This window comes from Passer domesticus, chromosome 15 (genome assembly GCF_036417665.1).
Source record: "Passer domesticus isolate bPasDom1 chromosome 15, bPasDom1.hap1, whole genome shotgun sequence".
NCBI lineage: Eukaryota > Metazoa > Chordata > Aves > Passeriformes > Passeridae > Passer > Passer domesticus.
This window is the reverse complement of record NC_087488.1, coordinates 13132563-13158839: the sequence shown is the minus strand read 5'-3', so window position 1 is coordinate 13158839 and position 26277 is coordinate 13132563. Positions and strand designations below refer to the sequence as shown.

Genomic DNA, 26277 nt, shown 5'->3' with positions numbered 1-26277 from the left:
TTTTATATCAACAATTCCCATTAGCATTGATGGGAATTGCACCCATAAAGACTCAGGTCACTGATGTTTTTCTTTACTCATTAGGTAATTTCCAGCATTGTATTCTTCCAGTTTCTGCTCTCTGCCCTATAATTTCCAGTGCAGTGTTTAGAGCCTTCCAAAAAGCTTCATTGAGTGCTGGCTGCCCCTTGCAAGTAAATAGCACTGTGATGAACTTAGGAATATCTATTTCTCCCATAATTGGTTGGTACCAGTCAGTGCAGTCCAACAACGGAAAAAACAAGAAAAATACACTGCAAAATATTAGCTGATTCAAATACTCCCTGAAAATACAGATATTCCACTATGACTTCTCATTACCAGAAAAATACTAAGAAAAAGTATGATTCTGTGTCATCAAAAATAGCTGTGCTGAGCTTCAAAACTAAGGAACAGAGGTCTGTATGTACTTTACTGCATTCTGGGAGGGGAAATAAAGCAAGATCGTCTCTTCTTCTCTCTCTGTAACATCAGAGACCTCACGGACAGCACCAGATATGGTGTTCACAGTTCAACTGAATGTCCATAATAAGGTATAAGGTATTAAGGAATATCCATAATAAGGTCTGCAATGAAATCTGAACACCATTCATTTTTCTCCTGATTTATGTATTTATTTTTAAACAATCTGACCCTCTGTTTCTATAAGAAAGCCTAGTGCATCGTGTCACATACCAGGGATTTCTGGATCAGAGGGAAAGGGACTGTTCTTTCTAAAATTCTGAATGTTGTTCATTAAGAGAACACAAAAAAAATCAAGATAATACATGATATGTGCAAATTGCACTGATATTCCAGGATCAGCACACCTGGGCTTCAAGTTTACCACCCAAATCAATCACTGCTGATAATCATCCTTCAACAGAGCAATGCAGATCAATTTTGATCTGTAAAGTGCTTCTGCCTTACTTTATTACACCACTGTCTCCTAAAAAAGACAGATACTAAGGTATTTTAATAGAAATTATTTGACGTAGCTCTTATAAATTCCATAAAATAATTATCCTTGTGTTGCATGTAGGAGTCAATTTTGTTAAGTGAGAAGATCATGGGACCGAGAATTACAAAATGTGATTTCTAACCTTGTTTCTGCCCCTGATTCTAGCTAAGTGATTTTAGGCTAATCACTTTTATCTTTCTGTGCATCAGTTTTCTCATTTTGATATTGGAATTAATAACCTGCATCTTGGTAAAGACTTTTGAGGAATACTGATGAAAAGCATTAGATATGAATCAGGCCTTATTATTAATAATAGGAAATTGCTTTGGGATCCTTGGATGATAAGTGCTATTTAAATTCAAAGAAAATATTGGGACTTTAATTGCTTCATCTTTCAGATCTATCCCAGTTTTACTTACTCACACACTGACAGGTAAATTGAACTCAAATTATATCAGAGTGGATACACAAAGATATAAATGTATGAGCCCTTTGCATTATTGCTGTTGCAGTTTCCAAGGCTTTGGAACACCTGCTTTGTGCTGCTCAGGATCCCACATGGCAAACATCCAAATCTCCTGCTGCTGCTGGGATATTGGGTATTAATGGAAATGCTGAAATCCCCAAATTCTTTCAACAGCCCAACTTCAAACCTGCCATTTATGAGACGGTTTATCAAAGTCATTACAATTGTGATGAAACTGCTGTTGTTTTGAAATGATATAGGGAACAAAATGTCATTATCAAGTAGTTTCACTGAGGGAAGATCAGAGCCACAGTCTATTAAAGTATTGCCATTGATTTATTCACTAATGTGCCCTATATTTCCATCTGCAAAAGCCTTTGTAAAACCCAGTGTCTATTAGTGCAATTATCCCACATAACTGCTCTGCAGGGCACGGCTCATTATGGTTCTTTTTTTCTTGCTTTTTGTGCTGAGTGCTGCCAGCAGCATCCGGGTACAGGAGATGCTTTGGTGGGAAAAGAACTCCAGCACCAACAGGAGCCTCACCACTGTCTCCATAACAAACTGCAGAGAAAACAACTGTAAACTGATATTATCATCCCAGCAGCACCCGTGACAGAGAGACAGGCAACAGGCATGAGATGAAATGCAAAGAATTCTGTTTAGGCACAAGGAGTTTTCATTTATTCCTTGACTGCCAGGGTAGTCAGACACTGGAGAGGGCTGTGGGCTCTCCACCCTCAGAGATGCTCAAACCCCACCTGAACAGAGCCCTCCCAGCCTGCTGGAAGTGACCTGCTTTAGCAAGGGGTGGGCTCCACAGGAGCCTTCCAGCCTCATCCACCCTGTGATTCTATGACTAATTATTCCTCTCAGATCACCAGGTTGTTGATGTGTGACCTGTGTTATTCACTACTGGAAATTAAAGAGAGCAGCTGCAAACACTTAAAATCTGGACTGGATAGAGGAATATATCCCCTAATAAAGCACTGGAGAAAAAACTTTGTTTTTCCTGTTTACTCATCTTCCACCTGATGGAAGTAAAGCATAAACATGGCTCTTTTTAACCAGCCTAATTCTGGCAAGACACTAATGACTGACTTAATTACTAATCAGTTTGCATCAGAAATTAGCAGGCCAAAAGCAGAGTGCTGCATTAGTCACGCAGATTAATACCCAGTATTTTTGGTATTTCAGAAATATCTCTTTTCCTCAGAATTATCCAGGCAGAGCCCATTACTTTACCACAGTGTTCCCTTGCAAGAACATTATTTCTTCATTATAAACCAAATTCCAGCCTGGGAATGGCAGGAGGAAGCCTCCCTGGTTGCCTGAGTCTGTTAATGACTGCAGAAAGCCCAGGCAGCTTCTTCACACCTCTGAGAAGCAAGGAGAACTCCATGGGAAAACAGGAACATGCTTTGTTTTGTTTAATAACAAACCAAATCAATTTGATGAGCAGTGATGGCCTCGGCCCCCGGCACTTCTGAGGAATTAACAAGCGACCTGTATTTATGGCCTAAAGCAACACTCCTCCAGCAGGGAGGGCTCCAAAGCAGGAGCTGAATTTTCAGTCATATCTGCTTCTCAATGGGGAAGAAAGTGAAAACCACTAAGCAGAGAAATTTAGGTAAAAAGCTCCTCTTCCCCCGCTATGAAACATTAATTATGCTCCTTTTTGTCGTTATCAGAATTGTGACACCAGGCTAAGCAGCCGTCATTTCTGTTCAGTGCAACGTCCACATCTCAATGGAAATAATTTCAGAGTTCGGGACTTGTGTATTTGTACTTTTTTGTAATTTAAGGTGCTTCTACAACAAAATCTGCAAATCAAAGCCAACAGACTCTTTGGGGCTTGAATTCCATGCCCTGTATAAGATCTTAAGTACTGCTAACATCCATTTCATTTTCCAAAACAAATTTAAAGGAACATGCGTTTGTGGAGAAGAGAATAATGATTGCCAGTACTGAGTTTCCATATGGAAGGACAGGGACAATGAGAAGTGCATTATTTAAAAATACAAGAGGGCTGTGTTCCAGCCATAGTCAGGCACTATAAATATTTCAGCTACTTTTATAATTGGGTTCATTTAAAATACTATCTACTCCCAAAAACATTGCATTCAAAATGCATTGTGCAGAATAACTATCATTTGTTTTGGTCACATCAAAATATCACTCAAAAAACCATTAGGGATTCTTTTTTTTTTTTTTTCTGGCTGTGATGCTGTAAAACAACATCTCCCTGAGACTAAAAAAAATGATGTTGTAGAACATATAATTCATCTTGCCTCTGGATAAAATGACTGCTGTGAAACAATCCAAAAACTTTCAGCAGGGAGATAAAACAATGTATATTTTTGCCAGAAAATCCAAGTTGCCTGACAGCACCTCATCGTAGCCCAATGGTTAAATCTCAAACAGACTCCTGGATAATGTTTTTTTGTTTATCCCCATATGATAGGGGTAATTATGCAGTACTTTTAATATCAATGGCAAAAATAATGCATAATATTTGCAATATCATGGCAACAGCAATGAAAAATACAACTCCTGTACCACAGCACTAAACTTTACAAAGCTGTGCAGTAAAGCCTTTTCCATTGAGTTCTTTGAATTTCTAAGTGAAAATGAGAAGATGGATTTTATTCTGATCTTCCTTAGTGTGTATTCGCATTTAAGTTGCATTTAATATTTTTCTGTAAGAAATCAGCAACGAGGGAGACAGGCATTCTGAATCTCTATGAAATGGAGTATCCAATGGTGTTTTCTTTTTTTTGGTTATTTTTGAACTCCCCATGACTTTACATAAATAGGAGGCTTCGTGGTTTGGATGCATTGGATTGCAACACAGCAAAAATCTGAGTCAAAAATTAGCAATTCTTCACAGAGGCTTCCAGAAGAAAGGGTTTGTTCTGCACAAGGCAGAAGTGTTAATATCCTCTGCACATTCCATCCCCTCAGATTTTATCAAGCATGAATGTGAGAAGCAAGAACACAGAATAATCTCCCAGGATTAACCCAAACCTTGGCTATGGGGACAAACCTGAAAATTCCCTCACATTTTTTCTCCCAACACAAACGTGGCTGATCCATTTCCTCATGGGATGAGCCCACCATTAACATCAGCTTTTGTACGTGTGCCAGCTCTGCTTTTTTAGCTGTTTTAGCTTTTGGTATCAGTGACAGGCATATCTTTCACTATCTCTAATCTGGGAAGCTTTGCAGAATTAAGTTAAATGTGATGGGGAGCAGCATTATTTACAGCAGCAGCTTTGTGAGGTGTTCTGAACATCAGCCTTCAGGAAACAGCTAAAAAACTTCACTTCTGTACAGAAACAGAAAACTTTTGAAGTTTGACGGTTTTTTTCTAGAACTAAAACTGTGGCAGGTTGAAGTCACACCAGAAAACACAATCCAAGCTCCAGTTTGTGCCTCTGCCTGGCAAGGCCAGACCTAATGAGGACAGGCATATGTTCTCTCCATGAATTGTTCCAATCCTCCTGCCCTCCTGCTCACCTGCTGATCCCAGGAACTGCCTCTGGTGCTGTGGCCAAGCCCTGGCTGGCTGGGGACACCCCCTGTCCCCCAGCACCTCCCCAAACAGCTTTTGTCAGTCCTGCTGCCCCAGCCAGCTGTTAGGCAATGCTCAAAATCGGCCGATTATTGCTCCAGCCAAGAAATATTCTTCCACCAGGAATAAGAAATCACCTCCATATTGCCAGTCCCAAAGTAGGCAAGGAAAATTACGTTCATTAAAAAAATCTTTCCATAATGACATCCTTCCTATCAAAAAGCTCAGGGATGACCGACCTTGGCATCCAGGATTAAGGCAGCATTATTTTTCTTGATTACCAGCAGCAGAATAGTGGGGAAATTATAAAGCCATTGAGAGGATTAATACAGCCTTGATCTCTCTCTCCTGGCTCTTTATCTCAAGCGATTAAAGTTCTCCAGGAAAAAAAACCCCTAAAATAAAATAGCCATGGAGCATACGCCTGCTGCCATGGAGAGAGACAGCATCAGCTCCCTGTGACAGCCAGGAGGGCAGAGGTTAATTATGCATTCTGTGTATGGCTTTAATCACTTTAATCAGATCACCGCTCTGCTCTATCTCAGGCTGTAACTTCCTAAAAGTAAGAGGAGCCCTTTGGGCCCGGCAGTGTTTGTTTTAGGCCAGGGGAAGGGAGGAAGAGGATGGAACATGCTGCATTAAGCACAAACAAAGCTGGTGCAAGCCAGACACACAGACTGAGCCTGGCCATTGGTGTGAGCAGGGCCAGGGTGGCACTGAGAGGTCACACAGGGGACATGAGGTCCCTTCCTGCTTTAGAGACACCCAGAGGGCTGCCCCAGGCTCTGGAACAAAGCACGGCCCCAACACACACCCTGCACGCTCCTCCCCACCTTTGTCTCTGCTTCCAGAGCCTGAAACCCCAGCAAGGGCCAAGAAAAACAAGGGAATAATTGCACAGCAACAGGAAAAGCTACATTAAAGGAGATGGAACTGACTGGCTGGGAATCACAGGAGTCAGAGCTCCGTGCCCAACGGGGGAACAAAGGATGGCTCCTTTCAGAAATTCAGCTGAACAGAACTATCAGTTCTGTTCAGGGTTTTGTGCTTGCATCTTACACAGACAAATCTCTCATTTATGGGTGTTTGATTTGAAAAGAAAGAGCAGAATAGGCCTTTTTTTTTTACATTTAATTAAGGAATATTGGCCCTCAGGAGGAAGGGAGGAAGTTCCACTCTGTGGAATGGAGTGGGAGAGAGAAATCTGTCTTTGTTCCCTTTGGAGCATACAGAGACATTGTTATAGTCCATTTAAAATATTTTCAAACTGGGTGGCATGAGGAGAGTGTTCAGGCTTCTCCCCAGCAGCCAATATTTATTGCAACATAAAAAATGTCAAACATGGATGGGTTCTAACTTTGAACAAAGCAATCCCTGAGCCAAACTGATCCTCATTACAAGGCTCCCTCACATCGCCAGACATGGCTTTAACACAAGGCCACACTTCCCCTGCCAGATACAATTTCCAGGTTACTTCACTTTTATATTGGGAGGCAGAAACCCAAGAACATCATTCAGTTCCAAATAAGCTCCTTTTTACAAAAACATCCAAAATATTTGACAAGTCTTGTGGGCTCCTCTGCAGTGTTTTATTGAGCAAAGAGAATCTCTAAAATAAATCTATTTCCTTTCATAGCAGCCCATAAATTCTTCTCTATATAATGCTTTGGATATACCTGGCTATACACGAGGGACTCTAAAAGTGTTGGAAGATAATTTATTAATTTTATTTTTAAATCCAGCCATCTGGAGCTATAAACACATTTAGTGAATTACATAATAAGACCAATATCTAACAAAATCCTCCCATGCATGCCCAGAGAACTCCATCATCCAAAAAACCAACTCACTCTTAATCCTAAAGCTTTCCTAGTCTGTTGGTCCCAATTTTTGCAAAAACCCATGTTGAATAGCTTTTATTTCTGCTTTTAATTCGTAACCAACATACGCATTTTACCTTGAAAAATATCTGCTATAGTCCAATAAAGAACAAAATAAATAAAAATCATGTTTTGGAGGTGAGGAAACAAGAAGGAGGAAGGGAACCTGCCAGAGACATTTTCCTATGCTTCACCTCAAACATTCTCAGAAACACCTCTGGCCTCAACATCTTCCCATGCACAGGTGGAGAGTGAGGGTTTTTTAACAATTATGGAGTCCCCAGGTAGCCAAGGTGGTATAAAACAGATAATGTCTGCTCACTGTCTGACCAAGTATGAAAATGAATGCCAAGAGGAGACAGCATTTTAGCAACCCATTTCTACAGAAGTTCTCACAGTTATAAGTAAGGAAGTTTGATCCATTTTAGAATACAGTTTGTCACCTGTGCATTTTTGAAGCCAAAAATCTGAACCAACTGGAAATGAAAGATTTAAAATCTAGTTTTTAATATTTGTTGATTAAAGAAAGGATGTGACTTTCCAAGGAAAGTTATATGATGACAGCATTGGTCTCCAGTTGATCCCCAGAGTCTAGGGGAGTTGACAGAAAGGTATCAGGGTAATTCCAGGGTTCTCTCAAAGCCTGAGTTAATAAAGACAAGGTCACTTCCAAATGTCACCATCTCTTTATTCAACAAGCACCACTGGAGTTCTAAGAAAAAAACACCCAGCTCAAAGGTTTTGCAAGTTGATATTATCACTACCAGGAAAATCACTTTGGAGCTTAGCAAGTAATGAAACACCTTTCAAAAGAAACTTAAGAAGAGGGGAGGCAATAGCAGGGAAAACAACCTTGTTCTCGGGCAAGAGGCTGTTTTCAATAAATAAAACAAATGGCAGAGCAAACCCTATTGCACAGAGAATGACCTTTCAGCAAGTCTAACCTCAGTTCAGTGTAAAGGAAATTAAAGTCTCTGGTACTGATGCAGGCATAGTCAAGAGCATCTTGTGCTGGCAGCAAGAATTCCTGTTGCTGTTTTACTTCTGACCTTTTGCATCCAGTAGGAGAAGAAAGGAGAGAGAAGGGAGCCCATCTGGATTTCCTGTAGACAAGATGTCTGTTCACATACATCATGACCCAGCTGGTAAATAAAGAAACCTTGGCAAGTGGTGGTAAGCAAAAACGTATCCTGCTGATAGGATTTCTCCAGGAGAAGCAGCAGCTCTGAATAAAGTCCCCATTCTCAATAATCTGCTCGTTGTCTCTGGGGGAAATCAGATTTAACATTTATTTGCCCTTTGGTTACCAGAGGAGCAGACTGACTGCAGACTGTCCTTTTCCCCAAGCCATTACTAAAGTGGCCTTTCAAAGCTGGCTTCTCTAAGAAGCTTTCATCTCTTTCAATGACATTTCTCTGAAATGCTGCCTGTTCATTAACACAGGACTGGAAGCTGGCTCTGGCAGAAGATCCCTCCTTCCCACCAGTTCATTGTCTGCTGCAATTTACTCCCTTCCTTCAACTATGTGCTCTGGACATTTCTTCATCTCCTTCCACAACTCTGCCTATGCGAAACACCACTACAGCCACCCTCAGACAGATCCCTTCCATCAGTAATTTCTGAATCCTATGAGACATGATAGTTATGAAGAGGTAGAAGATCTTTTGGAATGTTTTTAAGATAGTTGTGATCAGTAAAAGCTCCAGGTTAACGACTCAATGGAACCCACAATGGATAGTTCCCTAAGAACTCATTTTTTAGGAATAAGATTCCTCAATCCTGAATTTCTTATATTAAGAACCTGCATGGAAAAATGCTAGAATAACATGAACTCCCTTTTTCACGGAAGAATGCCTCTCAAGTATTTATCCCAAAGACGCAACACCTAACAGGAACTTGGGATGACACGAAAATAAGAATGTTAGTGCAGCCACAACACAGCCACCTCTCGTCTCATGGTAAATCCACAACACCTTCATAACTGTCCCAGATACTTTTGGAAAACCCATGGCAACACCCAGGCTGCTGAGTGGTCTGAGAACAAAGCACACCTGCACTGTGCATCCAAACCAGGTGACAGTCTGGAACTCACTCAGTCCTTCAAATACACCAAGAAATTCTTCCCTGTGAGGATGGGGGGGGCATGGCACAGAGTGCCCTGAGCAGCTGTGGCTGCCCCTGGATCCCTGGAAATGTCCAAGGCCAAACTGGCTGGGGCTTGGAGCAGCCTAGGAGAATGGAAAGTGTCCCTGCCCGGGGCAGGGGCTGGAACTGGATGATCTTTAAGGTCCTTTGTAACCCAAAGCATTCTGTGATTCTTTGATGAGGCAGCTTTATCTCTTGCTGCTTAAATAAAGTTCATTTTTCTTAACATGACAGTTTTAATCTCATTCAACTGAAAATTCTGTTCAACAGTATTTAATAAACCCAGTACTACCCAGAGACACATATACTACATAGAAATGATACCATTTATAGGAGTAAGTTATATGGCACATTTTTCAAAGTCAGTGATTGGTGACAGGCTTGCTTACTGCTCATTAATAAAAAATAAAGGCATTGCTCCGGCTGGATAGTACTAAGGTTTCTTGTTTACTTTTCCTTCCAATTACTGTAATTGACCTATAACTCACTGGAGTTCTGGGCATTTATTCTAAACTTTGCACAGAATGCAGCAACAATCCTTCAGCATGGCAGCTAAATATGTCAGGATTAGCATTCTGCTAAATATTCCAAGAGAAATGACACTAGTGTTGTAAGCTGGGGGTTTATGAGAGGTTTTATGCAATTTGTGGATTCTGATCACATCTGGGGCAATATTAAAAGGCAAGTAAAGGTCTATCACAAATCTGTGTTTATCTCTCTGCTAAGCCGAAAATAAAAATCCAACCAAATCTCAAAGTCTGGTTTGGGAAAGAATTATGTAATAGTTTGCTGTATTTCCATAAGTTTATTTCATTTGATGTCAAGAAAAACACCAATAACTTGAAGTAACTCTGCCTGGTACAACCACAGGGTAATGAGACCCTCTGATCACACAGGGATGCTTTTCCACCCCCCTGCTTTTTGCAAAGTTTCTTCTCATATGGGAACTTTAACATCAATTCCTGCCTTCTAGAAAGATTTCTTTTTTTTTGATCACCAGATATAAGGACCCCATGAGATGTGCTTAGACAAATGACTGTGGATGAGACTGTCTTGAAAATCCAAACTAATTTTAAGCATAGGGAGCAAAAATCCTCTCAGCAGAAGGACTTGCAGGGTGCACCACGCAGCTGTTGGGCAACAGCCTCCAAAGCTCCACAGCCAGAACTTGTCTGACAGCTGTGGATTACAAACCTCTTCCAAAACTGGCCTAGCAAATATCTACACTGCACCCTCCAACCCCTTGGCAATTTAGTAGCTGCCTCAAATTGTTTTTCAAAGCAGATTTCTCCCTTTGCATAGCGATGGAATAAACACAAACTCTTCTAATTCAGTAATCAGGACAGATAATTACATCCTCTTAATTGTTTTCTTTTTCCAGCTTAGGTTCATGTTGATGGGAGATGGTAAAATTAGTCCACGAGCCTTCTGAAGTTTGCCACTTGCTGATTAAAGCCTTAATTGATTCAGAATGTTTTACAAATCAATCTCTGAATTACTTCGGGATCATGGTGGCATATTGTAAAAAGGAATTCAAACGCACACACGCTCCCCTTGTGAATGAGAATCACATTCCCATAAATCCTTAACTGCATAAACAACTCGGTTATGTTGTTTCAAAATTCACTGTTTGACAAATTCAGGGGAAAATGGCAAAATGAGAATTGCCTAAAATACAACCTGCTGTGACTTACAGAGGATCCTTATTTCTCCTTAAGCTTACTTAGCAATTTTTGAATGGATTGCGATGATACAATCTTGAGGGGGGAAAAAAGAGTAAAGAATAGAACTGCCCCATCTTCTGCAAACTCATAATAAAACTGTGATCTACAACTCAGTGCACTCTGAGCCAGATGTGCTTTTCTGATTCAGTGCACTCCTTCCCTCAATCAGGATCCACACTTTTCACTGAGATATCATATTACCTATCATGCAGTTCGGGTGAGCTTTGCACGTTTCCAGAGGCTGCTACCCAGGATTTCATTCTGAAACAGATTTTAAAGTTCTCTTGGCGATCAAGGATGAAAAGCAGAGATATCTGACATTGCTCTTAAGGGCTCATCAAAAGGAACAACTCTGGCTGTCAGGAGAAGCCCCTCCCTTCCCAGTGCTGATTTTGCAGAGGTCAGAGTGAGCATTAGACAACTTTGATGTCTCTCTTCCCCCAGAATTGATCATTCAGTTCAGCTCACCTTTGTCTCAGTCTAACCACAGGCTCACTACACTTGAGGATATGGAGACCACTTAAAACACCACACTGTGCCCTTAAAAAACAGAAAAAGAGGGGCTTCTGTCCTATATTTCAAAAGCTGACAGATTTCACAAAACATCCTATTTTTTATAACGCCCCCTGTCTATAAAACTGTGTTCCCCCCATTTTTGTAATAGCTATGTCTGACAAACACAGCTGGAGGCTGAAGTGAGGTGGGTTACAGAGGTACTGCAGTGTTTTCCCAGGGACTATTTCCTCTGGAGGCAGAAGGGTGGGCAGCACAGTTGGTGTTTGCTGTTTGCACTCATGGACAGAACTTCCTACAGATCATACACCTTGATGCCTCACCATAAAGGTTAAATTAACTTTGGAAAATTCTTATTGAAAGATGCAACTGACAAACTTCTATGCCACAAATATTACTCGGGTAATTCGTATTCACTTCTGATAAATATTTAAAGAACACCACTCAGTTAAGGATGAGGATTTATGACAAACACACCACCTCCAGCATTAACACACAAATGAGGTTTGTGCTCCCCGTTCTGCTGCTGTGCTGTGCCATGAAGCATCAGTAAATGTGATATTAAGGTACTAAAAAGTCATCAAAGTTGTTTGTGACATTGTGAAGTGGAAGTGAAATCAAGTACCTGAGTCACACAAACCAAGTATGGACTTGTTAAAACCCAGTCTTTTAAAAATTGCAATAAAGTCTTGTCAGCTGACTTCATAAACCTCCAGTTGAAACACACAGAAAATAGCTTTATTGCTTTAAAAGTAGCAAACATACAGTTCTTAAAAGAAGCTGTCTTAAAGAACCAGTGTGTGCAAAGGCTGCAGGAAAACAGCTTGGTCATTATTCACAGTAAACTCATAACTTGTAGGTTTTAAGTCTCACAACTCGGAAATATTTTGACAAAATTAAAAACACCTCCTCTTGCATGTGCAATGAAAGAATGAACCAAGAAAAACACCATCTACCTGCATCTGCTAGCCATAAACTCGAGATAAACAGTGTTACTTCATCCCTCTCACAGCTGCTACAGCCTCATGCTGCCACACTAATTAGAGGTCTGTCACTTCTCCCATTACAAATACCCTCTGAAAGCATTTGTAACAACCTTGTAAAAAAAGATTTATCTGTGAATTTTAAGAATTCCACTGCTTCCTCCACCTTTAAAACATAAAGAAAAGCCTTCCTCAAGTAGCCCAGCTGACTGCAGTGACACCGTTACAAGCTATAACAAAAATGCACAACCACCCCGGACTTGTTTGCTCGAAATGAATTCTGCATTATGCTCAGACACTCAGCAGTCACTACCATGTCCTAAAAGTTCTGCCAAACTCCATTTTTTACCCCATTAGCCTCTGAGGTGCAAATCCCCCTGTTCTGCAGGGGACTCCCAGAGCTGTCAGGCACAATTTAATCAGAGTCTTCCTCTCCTCACCTCCCCTAGATCAGAGCTGTATTTACTGATGATGCCATGGCCCACAGTACGACTTTTAAAAGCACCCCAGGCCCTCCAAGTTAGAACACACCACATCAATCACATGAAAGAAATTATCAATATCCTCCCCCAAAAGCAAGTGGCAACTGTTAATCCAATCTCTGTTAAGATGCTTTCAATATTAAGCAGCCTGGACCCATTTGCTGTGCTTACATTTTGTACATGACACTCTTTGAGTTAAAATTTAGAGAAAAGCTAAATCTAAGTGTCATCTTGAGGGTGGAAAAACATAATATTGCTTTGCTCTAATTCATTGCTTCTTTCAGTAGAAAAAAATCCTTCTCTTTTTTAATTCCCTATAACATCTTGGGCATTGGCTATTTGCATTATTTGTCTTTCCACAGGTGAAGGGAAGTGTTGAACATCTGGTTAAACCTTCTCTCCCTTACAAAATACACCTGTTGCACTGACAAGCAATCCACCAAGCAATCAAGCTGAACAATTTTTAGAAAAGCTTTAAAAATACTTGCACAGTATAAATTTTTTTTTAAATACTGGCAAGGTACAGATATTTGTCACAGAGGTCACAGAGCAGTTGCTAAGCTAACAAGGTTAGAAATCCGTGTCAGTGTAGTGGAATGGGCAAAATTCTCTATCAAATTTACCAAGGGAATACCCACAAGTGAAAGAATATTAATTTTATATGAAGGATCAATATGCAACAAAACCACTGACATTACAATGATCACAAAATTAAGGAAAGCAGAAATATTGTCTGAAGGAGAAAGTTTTCCTCAAATGATTAAACAAATGATCCCTGTTGCACCAAAGATGGTAAATAATAGTTATAAAGCACTTTTATATAAATCTTCAGAATCAATCCCATGGTGTTTTACAGTTTAAGAGCAGATTAGATAGGTCAGCATGATGTTGGAGATCAATACAATAATAATATGTTGAAGTATAAGCAACCGTACAAAATTCTATTTGAAAGTGTGAAATTGGTCCAAAAGTGATGAGTCCATAATCACAACATTGACAAGAAAAACAACCCTCAGGCTCCAAGTTCACAAGCTGTTTAGACCTATGTGAAAGCACTCTGCACTTGTATTAAAATTAAGTCAGCAGGGCTCAAAATGAAGATATTTATTTTTGAGTTTTCTTTGCTTCTGAAGTTTCCAGTTTAAATCACAGAACAAAATGAACCTTAGATTTTTCAGCTAAAAACCAACTCCCATATAACCTTTGCATTGTGAGATGAAGATCACCAAATGCAATTAAGTCACTTTACAGTATTTCTTGGCCTTGCTCCAGGACAATGTGGCAAAGAAACATTTGTCATAATCGCTTCCAATTGGGAAAGAACAGGAAAAGATCCTGTTAATGACACAGCACTACCTGGCACAGGGGACTCTGCAGAGCCATCACTGCTCTGAGGCAGCAGCCACAGACCTGGGGTAGAGCTCTGGATAAAACAGGAACAAGATGCACTGACTTCTCTGCACAGGGGAATTCACAGCATAAAAAGGGAGATATTTAGTTCCACCTCCTTTGACACAATGCACCCACATGCATTATTTTGCTTGCTGGGGTTTTTTTGGTTGGTTGGATGGACTGGGGGGTTGGATGAGCATGGCAAGAGCCTCTTTTCACACTATTATCCTCAGCATATTCCCTTCTTGCTTTCATGGGCCTTTTTAGCTAGCTTTTACTGACTTGATTTAATATTCATAATCACCTTGAAAAGGCCATCTGCAATTTAATCACTCACTACCAATTACTTTCTTTAATAGCTCTGACAGTATCACTCACAGATACCTGATAAATCCACAAGGAAGGCTGAAGGCAGCCGAGGCTTTGCAGTTACTTTCCCAGCATTTGCAGGAGGTATAACACTGCTGGCTTTTTAAGCCTCCACCAAGTCTTTACTAAGTCAGGTTTATGAGCAGATCAAAATGCAGCCACACGGAGTGAAAAAGCAAAATTTTCTTTTATCCCTCCTTAGTGAGGAAGGAACGAGCAGACAATAAAAAAGAACCACCAGAAAAAAACTACTCTGCTTTTCCTTCTTTATCCAACACATCTCCCACTGCAGTGTTTTCCCTACACACAAACAGCAGAAGCTACTTCATCCTCAGCTTGTAGAAATATTTAACAGCAAACATGGCTGGACAAAATTTAGTAACAATTTTGCACAAATAGGGCCTTGGAGACCAGGACATTGTGTGCATTTTCCTGATTGCTGTGCTCCATCTTTATCACAGGAAGCTTGCAGTCCTTTAAAGACATGCTATTTAACAATGATGTTCTCCAGTATTAGAGGAGCTGTAACTTTGTTCACACATTCCGTTGCTAGAATGATTTATCCACCCTCAAAAATAATCCATAATCCCAAAGCCTGCCTTTTTAAGGGCTTAAACGTGTAGACAAAAGACTGCACATGAAAAGAAAACAGTGTTTCCATCACTTTATAGCACAATCCGTAGGGAAAAAAATAAAATTTTGGATTGCTCCAAAGTCTAAACCACTCCCCAGCTGCACACAACAATATGTGAAACTGAGCAGGACAAAGCCAAAGGATAACAAACATCCTGGCTTGGCAATTTACAGCTCCCACGGTGCAGCCAAGGGGACAGGAAATCAATGCAGCTTTTACATACATCAGGTGAAGCAACCCAGGTTATGGCCAGGTCTGACTTTCTCTTCCTATTACAAATGGGGTAGGAAGGACCAATTATTCTAAATTATTTTTAAATTCATAGCCAGTCCTTACTAAAATCTAAAAAGAATATTTATAGCTGTATGGGTGACCTTGAATCCTGCCTGTCCTGACTCTCTTGGGTTGTAGTCACTATTTTTTCCATACCCAGGCTGTTGTCTGCACTCCCACAATTACTTGGACAAATCACGTCTCTCTGGCAGGATGAGACAGACATCCAAGGCTTTTCCATTCTTATTCAATTTTCCTGTTTTATGATGTATATTGAGAAGAAATTAAAAACATCTTTAATATGAAGAGCTTTAAAAATGATAACCCTCAAGCAACCATATGTCTGTGAAAGCTGGAGATGAAAATTAGCTTTTGTGAAGACTCTGGGAGGGCAGCTCTGCCACGCAGACCTTTGGCACGTGCAGAGATCTTTAGGATATATTTAGGCTTTTGCAGTAACTCAGTGCAGAACATGCTCTACTAAACATCTGTTTTAACCATATTTACTATTCTTTATCTATATTGTTTAGAAGAGATTTCAAGTTTGCCTAACTCAACAGTTTAAAGAATGCTATCAAGTAGTTCCTAAAGTATTTCTTTTCCAAATTGAAGAGTCCTTCTACAAGTAAAAAAAACCCTCAAAACACTCTACATGCTGCAAATGTATCTGGTTCATAAGAAATAAAATGCTTATCACTGCTTTCCTAAACAACAACTTGGTTTCTCTGCACTCTCTCTCTCACAGATCAGCCAGGACAACTTTTTTCACAGCAGACCAGGAAAGAGCTCTCACAACCATAGATCAGAGAATCATTGATTATCTGAGTTGAAAGAAATCCACAAGGACCATCAAAGCCCAAATCTTGGATGTTTTTCTTTAAATGGGGTTGTTTGTTTTTCCTTAAAATAGCATATTTCAGCTCAAGCTCTCTTCAGTAAGTTACAGGTTGTTAGTTTCTCAGTAAAAAGCACCTTCAAAAGGGTTTGCCAACTTTAAATAAATGAAAATTATACTTTAAATACATCCCACTGTGTAAAGATGGGAATCAAAGCAAAATACTTCAAGTCAGCTCCTTGGAAAACTCCAGGAGTTTGGCAGAGCAGAAGGAGACTTACAAGAAACCAGGAGTTAATGTTCAAAAGGGGTAAATTGATACACCAGTCTCCAGTAGCTGTTCCTCCTAAAGCTTCAGCATTATGATCCTTACAGGAACTGAAATTCAAAGCCCTCTACAAATGCCTACAAATCACTGGGCTTCTGGCTGCTCCGGGAGTTTTTTCGGCAGTGCAGTTGGATCTGGGGTGTACAGGATAAAGAGATAAAGAGTTCCAGGGAAATGATTCTTTACCAGACTGACAGGCCCAGGAAGCTGCCAACACTGAATGTTGTTTGACTTAGATCTTCTCCGTTTTATGATTTCTATTACTGTTATTATATTATTCATCTGGATACTCGTTTTTATGGCATTATCAGTAGGTATTAAAAAGCTTTTGCAAGATCCCACAGTAGTGCTTAAACTTACAAGTATGGACAGGAGCTACTACTCTCATGCCAACAATTAGAACTAATCATGAGCACAAAGTACTTACATGAGAGTGAGAAAATTAGTTCACTTATCACTGCACTGAAATGGAAAAGAGAAACTAAATAGAAATATGTTCATACTAGAACGTGGTTAAATTGGAACTGGATTATACTATCAATTTTACCATTTCTGCCCATGAAAGATGATTCAATCTCGAGTAACCAACATCATCTTTTTATGTCTGATCAAAACAATGTTTATTTTAACAGCTCCCTTTCATGTTATTTCACTCTGAAGTATTAGTACAAGATTGATTGAAGAAAAACACAGATCAAAAATGATACTTCCTTTGTAAATTCTACAGTATTATTTAAAACCACTGTAGGTGGACCAATGAGATTGAAAAGTCTGTCTGTTGAACCAGCAATACTTTTCTGTCTAGAAAAGTTTCCTGGCATTTCTCTTCTGCTGATCTTCCAACAAATCATCGCAGTTTGTTCAAGATGGCATTTTCCTGGATGGCATGTATAATTGATGGGTGTCACATTTTATAAAATGATTGCAAGGTAAATTCAATTTTCCCTTTTCCTTGTTTGTGTCCTCTAAGAATCCCTTATCTCCACATATCAATTACCAAGCAGTGACAGAGATAGGATACAAATCACTCCGATGAATGTAATAGCAAAAGTGATTAGAGATAGGGAGAGATTAATTGCATGTGTCAGATATAAATAAAGGGTTTAGGAGACAACCCAGGATTTTGAGCCTGTGTTTGTGTGTGCATTCCAGATCTCCCTCAGACACAGTAACCCCCCCAAACCTCATAAACAGACAACTGTAACAAGAAGCCATGTTAAAATAATAAGTTTGATTATAGAAACCTCAGCATTTGCTGTTTCTTCAGAGCAACATGCATAATGTATGTGCATCTGCTGAGGGAACAGACTCAGCTCGGGTGCAGTTCTGTGCTTTCACCAGCCAGCGAGGAGTCCCCATAACAACAGGGTTGTTCTGTTGCACTTGGGAGAAAAGGAAATAACTATTCTTCCCATAAACCATGCATTTAAAGCTTCATTACATTTGTTGATGCAATATGATGAAAATTAAGTGCCAGATATTTGAATAGGTTTTATGCTGATTTAGGCTGTTTCGGTTCTCTTTAATAGGAAGACTGAAATAACCTTACAGAAAGTTCAGTTTATCATCTTTCCATGACAAAAGCAACCATCAGAGGAGACCCTTCTTGCCTGGGGCAGAGGCTGCAGTAGATGCACCATGAGTGGCACTAAGTTTTATCAAAAATAGTCCAGAGGAAGATGAAACTGGAGACCAACCAATATTTCTGCTATTTATTAGGAAGATAACTGATAGCATATTTGGAAAAACTAAGAAAAAAAGCTTGAGCTGCCACAGAGGTTTCTTGGCTCACCTTTATTATTCTGTAGTTTAGCAATCTATCATTTTAACCACAGGTTTTCTTCTCTATCTCTGCAGTTAAAAGTGAGCAAAATTTTCCTTGAAGGAGAAGAAATGTAGAGAATTATGGAAGAGATCTGGCTGAGGCTTTAGAAAATGCTAACAATGAAATTTGGAGTCCAGGAAGGCTGATAAATCCTGAACATCATCTGTTACTTCTTTGTAATGCATATAAAATCAGTCTACACTGCAGTACAGTGTCACTTTTTGCAGTAGATAATAGGGTAAAGCACTGAGAATATCAGCCTCCACTGAAATTGCCAGCTCTGGATAAAGCTTAAACTAACATTTGTTCCAATATATCAAACGCAAATCTTTAACACTAACTCAATTTAGTCCTTTTTCTTACACCTATTATTGTTATTAAAATGTGTTTGACTTAAATACATAACCATGCATTTGAGATGTGTGTAAATTGCATTCTATTCTCCTAAAGTAAGGAAAAAGATCCCCATTTAAAATGCATGTCCTTGAATATAGAGCAACAATAGAAGAAAAAGCACTTTGACAGTATTTGACCAGGGTATTAAAGATGGCTTTTACACAGAATGTGTTTAGGGTTTAGTGTTAGACCCCAAACACTTCCACAGACTCCTTCAAATTAACATTTTGGATAACTGAGGCTTGTTTAGTGTCAATCAAATGTTCAGTGCCATTCAAAGCCAAAGGCTTACATTTACTCAGGGAATCTCACCATGATATCCTTCCTGGAAGTCCTGCTGGACAAAGAGAGCAAAGCCTTTGAGAAAATGAGGAAAAACTGTGATCCTTTCAAAGGGCCACTTAAAACCAGTTCTCAGAGGGCTGAGCTCAGCTCTGTTGGACATCACCAGTATTTGGCCACAACCTTGGGAAATCAGGTACAGTCATGGCACAGAACTGCAATTTCATCTCATCTCATCTTCCTTTTTCCCTCACCAAAATAACACCAAAATGTAAAAAAAAAACATCACAGAACCACTAAATTCACCTCCACAGCACTGACCCAGAGAGGCTAAAAGAAGTCAATTCTCTTGGCATGAACTAAAACCAGACTGACAAGTCTATAGAGCTTGTGTGAATTTGACATCAGAATAGAAATATCTGTTCCCTGGGTGTGCCAGCCCATTCCTTTTTTCCTTTTTCCTGCCTACACCTGAAAGCTGGGACTGGCTATGAAAAATTCATGCCTTTTGTGCTTCAAACATACCCATGAAGGATCCTCAGCATCTGCTGACTTGAACGAACCCTGATGGTTAATATGGAAAATCATGTTAGTGAAATGCTCTCTTCCAGGGAGGAAAATGTCTGCTCAGAATCTTCTGAAAACTTATCTTCTTACCACACCTGACAGAAGGATGTCAAGAGGAACATCCTCTCCAACACAGCGACAGGTAACTTCCCCCCCACCTCTTTCTTTCCTGACAACATAAAGACTATTTCATTCTTACAGACACTAAAAGTGACCTAAATGTCCTGTGCAATCAGGAGAGCCTTCCTTTATAGGAGAAAACCAAACAAACAAGAGCTTTGAGGTAAATTCAGTCCCTGTGAGCCTGAAATGGGACTTCTGCCTTCTGTAAAGTTTATGTCTTGATACATTAAGTTGAAGAACAAAACAGGCACCAAGCAGAGAAAAACAGGGGCTATTTAGCCTCATGTCAATGTCTGCCATAACAGAATAAAATTCTTCTGGTTGCAAGTGGAGTTGGGCAGAACAACATCACACCCTCATACTTTAAATTAATTGCAATGCAACCAAGCCAGGAGTTTAATTTTCAGTCCCCAACTTTTTTCTTTCCCTACTACTTTTTTTTAAAGCATTGCCAGTGCCCAAGGGAAAAATTTATCTTCGTTAAATGATAATTGGCTTTATTATCTTTGACTCTTCAGAAATGCTGGCTGGCAAGGTTTTTAAAATTTTCATCAATCTTGTTTTCTGTTTTCACGAAGCCTGCATCAGAAAATGACATCAGGCTGCAGAACACTCTGTATCTCTTGGTGTTACCAACAGGTCTGGGGACTATCCTAATTTACTAATAAATCTATTGGAGCGACATGCATCTCAATATTTCACAGCTTAACAAGGAGGGGCAGCAGCAAGGCCCTGAATTGCAGTTCCGGACGATTAGCGCCGCAAAACCAATTGAAGCAGGACCATCTAAACTGTCACAACAGCTTACACACACCCACCTCCTGCAAGCCAGCATTTAAATCATTTACTGAGGCCCACATTTTTCATGAAATTCTTCAGCTGGACTCAGAAAAAGCCAAGCACTCCATTAAAAGTTTCCAGGATGAGGCCAGTGGTGCTCACATAAAGTGTGCTGAAGTCAATAATGGAAATATCTCACCAGGGCTTTGCCAACTTCTTCCCAAGTGGCTCCAGATCCTGGCCATGGTGTCACATCATAAAGTGGAAGGACACGGACTGAGTGCCCTGCAGGGAATAGCTCAGCCAGCTCCTCACAGCAATAAAAAGCTCCCTATGAATCTTTCTTTTCCCCCCTTCTAATAAACCCACTTAAACTCTTGACTTACATACTAAAATCCCTCATGGTTTCATTAAGAAGCTCTAAATGGCCCTGCTGCCCTTTACCCTCAAAAAAACTTTCTTGCAAAAGTGGCACAGCCAACAGCAAAGTACCATGTACTAATTTCTTTTGTTTGGGTATTTCTGGGGTTTTTTGGTTTATGGGGTTTTTTATCATTACTTTTGAGGTTTTTTTGCTGCTTGGTTGGATTTTGTTTGTTTGTTTTTTAAGTTCCATACTACAACCAGAAGAGTTGTGATGCAGATGCAGAGATATTTAGCTGTTACACTGAGAATGGCCCTCAAGGAAGTGAGGGTTTTATGATGGCCTTGCTTGAATAAACACTTCAATCTTTAGGTGCCCTGCCAACACTCGTAAGATCAAAGAATGTCACTTTATGCCCTGACAAGTCACAATCCTTAGGAATAGACCTGACCATCTGTGCTGCAGTGTATGTCTGGCTGTGTGAGAATAGGCATATGAAAGAAAAAGCCTAAAGAATTAAGGATCTATTTAGGATACCATAATCAACCCCTATTCCTCAATAGATGGGAACAGGAATAAGACATTTAGGATTTTCCGTGTGTTGTTATTGAAGAGCAGTATTTACATCCCAAAAGATTGTACCAGCCCAGAGACAGATAAATTCTCACACCACTCCAATCAAGTTAGGAAGCTCCAGCAATGGAGTTAATACTGAAATCCTCCCAAGCAGCAATAGTGAATCCCCAACAAGGAGTAAGTGAGTAATTTGAATTAAAACCCAAAGCCAGTGTTGTTACTATTTCCACTGCCAAACTCTTGACTTTCAGACTTTCCGATTTTCCAAGCCAAAAATTGTGTGTTATTTACATGAAAGCTCTGACATATGGTTTAAAAAGAGGGGAAAAAAAAGTGGCAAGATTTTCATTAGTGTAGTACACAGTTCAACTCATTTTTAGACATTTTAAATTTAGGCCTAATTTATGACACCTCACCCTAATTTCAGATGTGACGTTATTCCCAATATGCTGCCTGTTGGACATAATTTTTATTTCCCCAGAGCCTGTCACCTCAGAGATGATCTAATCCTCCTGAAATCAGTGAAAATGAGTCCACTTGAAAGAAACATCCATGGTTTTCAAGCAGAGCTGGGTGGACCTCACCCTGTGTCACATTCAGACACATGGATTTAGGGCAGGCATGTGGAACACGGGTGTTCAGCCAAGCTGGGAACTCAGCTGTGAAGGAAAAACACTGCTCAATATTTGGATCCTCTCACTGAGTGACCAGATCTAATGGGAAATAAATCATTAGTGCTTTTGCACCAGGGGTGTGTAAGGACTGAGCAATGGGGACGGGGTGTGTACCTGAAACATCCAAATGTCCCAAAAAACAGTGCTCCCCTAAGCCCTGGCACTCTGCTGCCTTCATTTCCCATGTGTGTCCAACCTCAGACATAGAGAAAAGCAAACCCAAGCACAGCCAAAGCAACTCTGAGGAGCCTGCAGGCTTTCTGTGGGAGCTGTTTCCCAACTTCCCCGCATGTTTGCAATCAGGGGCGATGGGTGGGTGTGAGACTTCACAGTGTTGGACTCAGTGAGCTGCAGTTTAGACTGACAAGAAACAACATGTCTTTACTATTAATACTCAGAGCCCCGCTGGAGAATTCAGTGTGACTGGGGCTTTTAGGCTGTTTTTGAAACATGCTCAACACCCTCTAATCTTTTTATACCATGTGTATCAAATACAGTTATTAATTGAAGGACAGTTCAGTGTATTTTCCAGGTGATGCTCAAGCTCCATTTACCCACAGCTACAATTCAACAGCGACTTTAATCTGCAATGTAAGGCCCTGTAACTCATCCCCTGCTCAGCTCAGAGCCAGACCTTTCTCCTGCTGTCATTCTTGTACTTTGGAGCAGAACAGGACAGCTTACAGCTTTCTCAGCTGTTAGAATGATTCTGCAAATATGCTTTTCTTACAGGCTGAAGCAAATCTGACACTGGTCTCCTTCAAGGAATAATGAGCTGTGCATATCTAACACTGTTCTCAGAGAATGGCTGCCCTGGGAATTATCTATAGGGTTTTTTCCTCCTGCCCTCAATAACAGTGCAGTGTGCATGCTGAGTCATGCAGCAAGGTTATACTCAATAATTAATATATAATCTACTTGCACAGAGACTGGCTATTCCGCTTTACTTGGGGTTTATTGGATTTTGATTAAACTGGTTTTAAATTTTATACATGTCCTAATGAAAAGTTACAAGTGTCATCACTCCTAACACCCTGTAAGATTCAGTGACAAGTCAATGCAGTATCTTCCTCATCTGTGTTACCTTTAACAATCTGTTTCCAACCTCTTGCTTGAATTCTTTATTACTCTTCCAAAATATGTCATTTTTCTGCAAGCATTTTCTGCGTATTGCTTCAAGACTGTATTTTTGCCTGATCATTTTGTGTTACCAGACCAAAAATGTTTATTCATTTTTATGTAATGTATCACATAAGTTTCCTCCCCAGATCAAAGTTCAGAACAACCACATTAATCCAATTTTCTTTACAGACTCCAATGCCTTACAGCCAGTGCCTTCCTTCAACGTATGCACACAGCCTTAATAACCCAGGATATCAAGGTGTCAATTTGAAAACCTCATTGGCTGACATTAATTCTAAAAAGCAAATTCATTTCTGGTTTTCCATCTTGTCTCATCCTTCATTTTCTTTTATCCATTTTATCTTTCCTATTTGCCACATTCCAGGCAGACTTTGCATTCATGGTATCAAGCCTGTGAGCATTTTGGAGTGTTTTCTTTTCCATATGCCCATATTACCTTCTGCTTTGCATAGCACTTGTTATGCATGCATGATCACAGACTATTTCTAGCATTAATTAAGACATGAAATTAAAGTGGGAAGTATGCTATTGGTCACATAATACAAACAACACAAATTTGCTTTAAAAATGAAATTACTAAAGTGTTAGCAAACCTCTTCATACTGTCAGAAATAATAATGTTTACAATCTACATGCCACAGAACAGCCAGAATTCATAAGTGGATTTGGAATATTATTTCCACTTCAGAAAGATACACATGAAACCCCTGAGCAGTTCATTTAGTTTAGATTCTTGTCTGGAAGAAGACAGAGCTTTGTGTCTGCTGCTGCCTGTCAAGCCATGCAGCTGCTGCCCACAGTGACCCCAGTCCATGACCAGGGCTCCCCATGTTTGTCCAAGAACTGCTTTCCTGGAAACCCAATTAGGAATTTTAGCAGAAAAATGACATTTTCTAAGAAATGGAATGTTTCATAGGACCATAGGACCATGTTTCAGATGAACTTCTGACAGCACTGTTCCAAAAGCAGTTTCCCAGATTTCCTGCCCAGAAACCCGGACTCCAAAAACTTGCTATTGCAAGGAAATGAGCCAACAAGGATTGTCCTGAATCTCATGGCACCCAAGACCAGGAGATGTGGGGCACCTTATCATTTCATTGATTTAGAGCTGAGTCCTGCATCTTCTAGAAGCACAAATTATAAGGGCTACTACTGGCATCAGTGATTTACTCCATCACCTCTTCCCTGTCTCTACAAGCAAAAGGAGGAACCTCCCCATTCCCACAGCACTAACACTCTCTTCTCACTGCTACATAAATAATGCCTTTATCAAGTGCCTCATACAAGGATTCAATCCATTTCACATGTTTAGAATATTAATTTTTCATGCAAACAGGTTTACTGGATGTTTTACAAGAGCTTGCATGTGCACATTTCTGCTGAATGTGCACCTTGGCAGACTCAAGTGTGCAGCCATCTCCCTGACCCCAGTGCTCTGCTGCTTTTCCCTCTGCTCTGCTGCAAAGCCCAATCATGGAATATCTCTGGAGTGGTGGTGTTAATACAACCCATGTAATGTAAAATAATAAGTAATAACAATGAAATGCATGTTCCCTGGGACTCTGTGATAACTCCAGGTAAAAATAATGCCATAAACTGGGAATAGATTCATAAATAAATTTGCACTCAGAAGGATGACTTGTTTACTTAGGCACAATGGAAAACAACACATTATAAACACCTGCATTAAAAAGAAATTATAACCACAACTTCACAATAAACAGTGAGGGATCATCATGTACCTGCCTTACACAAAGCAAACCACGAGACAAAGGGCTCTGAGGGTGATTTGTGGAGGGCATCTCCTCTCTTAGGTCCCTCTTTTGCACAAGGAGTTCAGTGTGCTCCAAACCAAGCAGGAAACATTGACCTCATTTAAAGGCCCAATCCTTTATTAGCAAGGCTCTTTTTATTCCTCAGCCTTTGTGAGTCCAGCCTGCAGCCCCAGTGTGCCAGCACGTGCCCCGCAATTTGGGTACTCACGTGTTACACTGAGATGAATGAAGGGACTGGTCTTGTTCTCCCCGTTCTTTTCGTTGACTGCCTGGACATAGTAACCTCCTGCATCCATCAGTGACACCCCCAGGATCACCAGCTGGTTCTCCAGAGTGATGGCTCTGTTTAGGGAAGAGAAAGATCACACTGAAACAAGAGGAATGTTATCCATACAACACCTCAGACCTGACAGCCTAATATGATATTCACTGGTCATATAAATCAAAATGCTGTGGAATCAAAACCAGCCCCACTTCAAACACACTTACAGGAAATAAAGAGCTCAGATGCCTCTAGGCCTTTTCTCTATTTAGATCATATAAGATGCTTATGGTGACACACAGAAAAAGCTTCAACATGTGATACAGGGGCAGTTTAAATGGCAATAAGAAGTTATGCAAGAATCAGCAAATGACACTGGTGACTGCCAGGCTGCAAACTGCATCTTTGTGGGATGACAACAATCCTGGCAAACATCAGGATGCTGCAAAGCCAGATTTATTGAAAACCTTCTCAACAAGTGAAAGGCAGCCTATTAAAGAGTGACACTCAAGCAATAACACACAGCTCACTGAAATAAGTAAGTAAAAATCAAAGACAGCAGAATGTCCAAAGGTAAACTTTCTGTATTTATGGCATCACTGGTTATCACCTCATCACAGACAAAGCCATGGGCTGTCACAGAGATGATCTGTGTGGATAGGGAGGGCTTTCCTTTCATGCACAGCAGGTAGGACAGCACAACCCTGTAGTTAACTGGTGTGGGCCTGAAGGAGTCAATAAATGTCATTGTCTAACACAAGTTCGTTCTTAGAGCTGCTGCATAACAAAGGTTTCTGTGGACTCCCACAGGCAGCTTTACACACTTGGCTACTTTACTTTTCACATGGCTTAGACGGTCTTTTCTTGACTATAAAGGATTAACCTAGAGGAAACATGTAAATATTCAAGGGCTTGAGGAACAGGACACAGGAA

The 26277-nt window shown here is 40.2% G+C and overlaps 1 protein-coding gene across 4 annotated transcripts in view; it reads right to left on the bottom strand.

The window, feature by feature from the left end:
• SDK1 (sidekick cell adhesion molecule 1) overlaps nucleotides 1-26277 on the bottom strand; it is a 382991-nt gene that overhangs the window by 179039 nt on the left and 177675 nt on the right. For all 4 annotated transcript variants that reach the window (XM_064390819.1, XM_064390818.1, XM_064390817.1 and 1 more), the window contains exon 6: nucleotides 25291-25424. In XM_064390819.1, coding sequence (XP_064246889.1) covers nucleotides 25291-25424 — 134 coding nt within the window. The remainder of the gene's footprint in view (nucleotides 1-25290; nucleotides 25425-26277) is intronic.